The following is a 3,807-nucleotide window of genomic DNA, read 5'->3' on the forward strand; positions in this document are numbered from 1 at the left end:
CAGCACAGAAAGAAGGAAGGGAATTACACTCAACAGTTAGGTGTTTATATCTGCTATTAAAACGTTTGTTGTTTCTATCTTCAATTATGTTCTTGCATGCTGAAAAAAAAAATACTGAAAAAAAAGCACTTTATTTTTAACTCGTCTGTTTTTAGTAAATATTTTCTTACACAAGTCAGGATTTATCTGATGTTTTGTGTTTGCAGTGTGTGAGCTGAGCTCTTACTTGAGGCAGGGGATGCTGTCTCTAGCACCGTCTGGTGTCCTGCTGCCAGGGCTAACCGGGTACTGGTGGTGGGGTTGGGGTGAGTGGGAGCCTGGCTCTGAGAAGCAGGGATTGTTTTCATTCTCAGATGGAGTGATAATATCCTCCGGCTCACACTGCAAGCGCACTTCTAAGGACTAGAAACGACAGTGGTGCAGAAAGATGAATGAATCCACAAACCTGCAGCTACGGCGACAAGTTTCAAACAGAGCCGGTGATTTCAGCGCTTCAGACTTCACATTTATGCAGGGCACCAAGATAATCAGTTTGCGATCATGCTTGTTCAGATTCTTAGTTCTACTCACCACTATCTGAGTGTTGGCATCATATTTGCTGAAGCGATACAGAATAATGTGAGCCGAGATGCCGACCACACAGAAGATGCGACTATGAGGGCACCAGCTAACCATCTGAACAGCAAAAGGGTCTTCCTCCCCCAGCTCAGCAGCCCGGCCCTCACCTGGCTTTGGCTTCTCAAACACTTTGGAGGTCTTCAGCTTGTACAACATCTGCAGTGTGACTTTTGAAACAAATTTGAAGAACAGGAATACACTGAATATTTCTTTTCTCTTTGGTAAGACCCCATTTTCATATGCCATTTTATGTCTGTTTCTGCTAATAGCTTTGATATGACTCTAGGCAATGTGCCTAATTAGCTCTGCAGCTTCCCCTATCATGAGAGTGCTATTAATTTGCTTTGGTGTCCTCTCTTTTAACCCTGTGGCAAAATGGAAGTGACGCATTGGGGGGACTCATATTGTTTACTGGATTGTGGTGTGTCACAAAGAACCTGAGATGATCTCTAAACAATATTTCTGGAAGATTATTAGAGAAGGGACTTACATGCAGATGCATCCCAAAATTTTATTGACCCATCAGCATGTCTGAACAAAAAGAAAAAAAGCTGTTATTTTTCTGAGCAATTGAGAAATCTGTCAACAGATGTAAATCTTAAAATCTCATTTTATATTTCAACACCACAAATTGCCACCCCTAAAGACACTTTAGCAGCTACCGCTTCAGAACTAACCAAACTTCCCTAAATTAGTGATTCATTAATATTTTTGTAAATTGCTCTCTTTAGATCTGTAGCACAGCTATTTTTATTCTGTTGGATGAGAAATAAAAAATTTAATTCTGAGATTCTTCTGAGGCAAAGTGTCGCTATGATCTGAGATTTTAAGATTTTTCACACTGTGCTCTTCACACAAAGTATCTCCATATCAGCATCAAAGACTCGACTCGGCTGACGCTCAGAAGCAGGCACCCTCCTGTGTCCAAGCCTAACAAGTTAACATGTCTGTCAGTCCTGCAAAAAGCATTGTGGGTAGTGCCGTTTTCTCCTGAGCTTGGTTTGCATGGACTCAGTTCACACGTGTTAAATCAATACTATTCAGACTTTACTTATAACACGGGTGTTAACGTTACTCCTTTGGATTTATTTTATCTGTGACAAAGGCTGCCAGACATCCCAGAAATGCACGTGTTTTTATAATCTCATTCCAGTATTTCAAACTTACCCTGTGATGATGATTTCTGGATAAGTGTGAGAGCCTAATGTCCATGTTCCGCCACCAATTGGCCATTCCTTAAAACAAATAAAATGATAAAATCTGCATATTTTCACTGCTGACCACCGGTGGTCCCAATAATATTTTTATTAAATACTCCAATTTCCATTTGACAAAATATGTACATTTGCGTTCTTCAATTTAAAAGTGAAAAATTAAGCAGAGCTTGATGATAATCCATCACATTTCCTCAGGCAATTATTCCCATGTCTGAATTCCCAAGTCTGAATGAATGGAAAACAAATAACCAAATAGAAACTAAGCTGTTTTTAGTGTCAGAGTATTGGCTATTTTAAGAAAGTGAAGTCAGAGAAAGCATAACAATATATTAAAAAGAAACCACATTTTTTGCAAAGCCATGCCTGATGTTAATACTTTTAAACAGGGAGCGACATGTCAGCAGATAACAGGAAGAGTGAACATCCTATCTTTTAGCTTCTACTAGGGACAGAACATACTGGATTTGGAAATCTCAGAGTTAAGAAAATGCTAATTTTACTCAGACTTGTGTTTACGACTAAAGAAATTTGACATCTACAAAAATAAAATAAAATAAATATTAAACACTGTTTACACTCAGTGGGACGTCACCTCTGCTGCTAAATAATAATTCATAATCACTCATCATAGTAAAATTTAAAATGTACATTGGATGCCTTTAAATAAAATACTAAAGAAATCTTACAACAACTATGCTAAAACAACAACAAAGAAAACAGATCTTTCTTAAACTTGCATTTTGATAATAAACCTTCTGCACCTTGTGACTGTAGCCAGTCTTCTTGTTTTTAGCTCCTATTGAGTAGAGAATGGGGATAATATCTGGTGGGCAATCTGCAAAATAAGCTGTGCAGGTAACAGGAGACTCATGGATATCCATGGGATATGGGTTCTCAAACACAGGAAAGCTGAAAGACACAAGAATGTTAAATGTCATAATGTGATATTGGAATAAGAGAAAACAAAATATGAAGCACTGTAAACTACAGAGGACAGAAATTTGTATTTTACAAAGTCAGTAAAATAAGATCTCTGATCTCAAACCATTTTGTCAGCAGTAAATTTTAACACATCTACAACAAAATCAAAATATTAAAACACATGACTCAGAAATTAAGTTTGTCACAACAAAGCACAGCAAAAAACTTTATTTACTTATTGAATAGACTTCTATTAGCAATGTGTCAGCTTAAACAGAACTTCCTGCTGATCAATGAGAATGTGTAATACAATCTGTTTGTGCTACCACTACAACCGTCAGGAGACATTTATATCCGACTGCTGTAATTATGAAATCTAATTTACTGAGCAAACTAATTTATACTGAAGTGTTGATCTACTATTCAAATGTACTCTGAGGGCTTTGGTGTTAATCTGTTAACATTTTTCATCAGCAGCTTTTATCTTCACATCACCCTTTAGAGGTTAATTAACCCAGGTGGTAGAGTTTTCACCCTGAAAGCAAAGTATTTGGATTAGAACATCTGAGGCCACATTCACAATTCTCATCTTAAAACTTGAAAAGTTCTCATACAAAAGTGTTTCCATTGAAGTAAGAAATTTGCTTGAACACATTTTTGATAGATTGATGGACTGATTGATTAGTCTCAGAGGGCTAAAGAGCTTTCTTACGTTTTGAAGCTCAGCCTTAGGTGAAACTTTTAATGCTTTTCTTCTTTTATCATGTTGAATATTGCAGAAAATGTTTTGAGGTGGAGGTCTTTGCAGTTTGGGAAGCACCTACTTGCTTTGTGTCAGATCCACCACAATCAAGTCCTTCTCCAACAGCACCACCACCGCATAAGGGTCCTGGACTTCTGCAAGGCACAGATGCAAAACAAATGATACCATTTAGATCCAATTAATCTTCCTTAATCACTTTTAGGATAATATTAAAGTACTTACAAACATTATGAGAGCAGAGAAAGAAATGTTGCATCAAAAATATAAATCATTAGGAAAATATGAATG

The 3,807-nt window shown here is 37.2% G+C and overlaps 1 protein-coding gene across 1 annotated transcript; it reads right to left on the reverse strand.

Annotated features, from left to right (window-relative positions):
* Positions 1-222: 222 nt before the first annotated feature.
* Positions 223-3,687, reverse strand: LOC103461386 (syntaxin-binding protein 5-like). The gene is made up of 6 exons (XM_008403691.2): positions 3,581-3,687; positions 2,597-2,744; positions 1,786-1,853; positions 1,109-1,149; positions 571-785; positions 223-402 (listed from the first exon to the last, which is right to left on the reverse strand). Exons 1-6 carry the CDS (start codon positions 3,685-3,687, stop codon positions 223-225), a joined length of 759 nt encoding a protein of 252 aa, XP_008401913.2.
* Positions 3,688-3,807: the final 120 nt, after the last annotated feature.

The sequence above is a fragment of the Poecilia reticulata genome, unplaced genomic scaffold, assembly GCF_000633615.1.
Source record: "Poecilia reticulata strain Guanapo unplaced genomic scaffold, Guppy_female_1.0+MT scaffold_1243, whole genome shotgun sequence".
NCBI classification, from domain to species: Eukaryota; Metazoa; Chordata; class Actinopteri; order Cyprinodontiformes; family Poeciliidae; genus Poecilia; species Poecilia reticulata.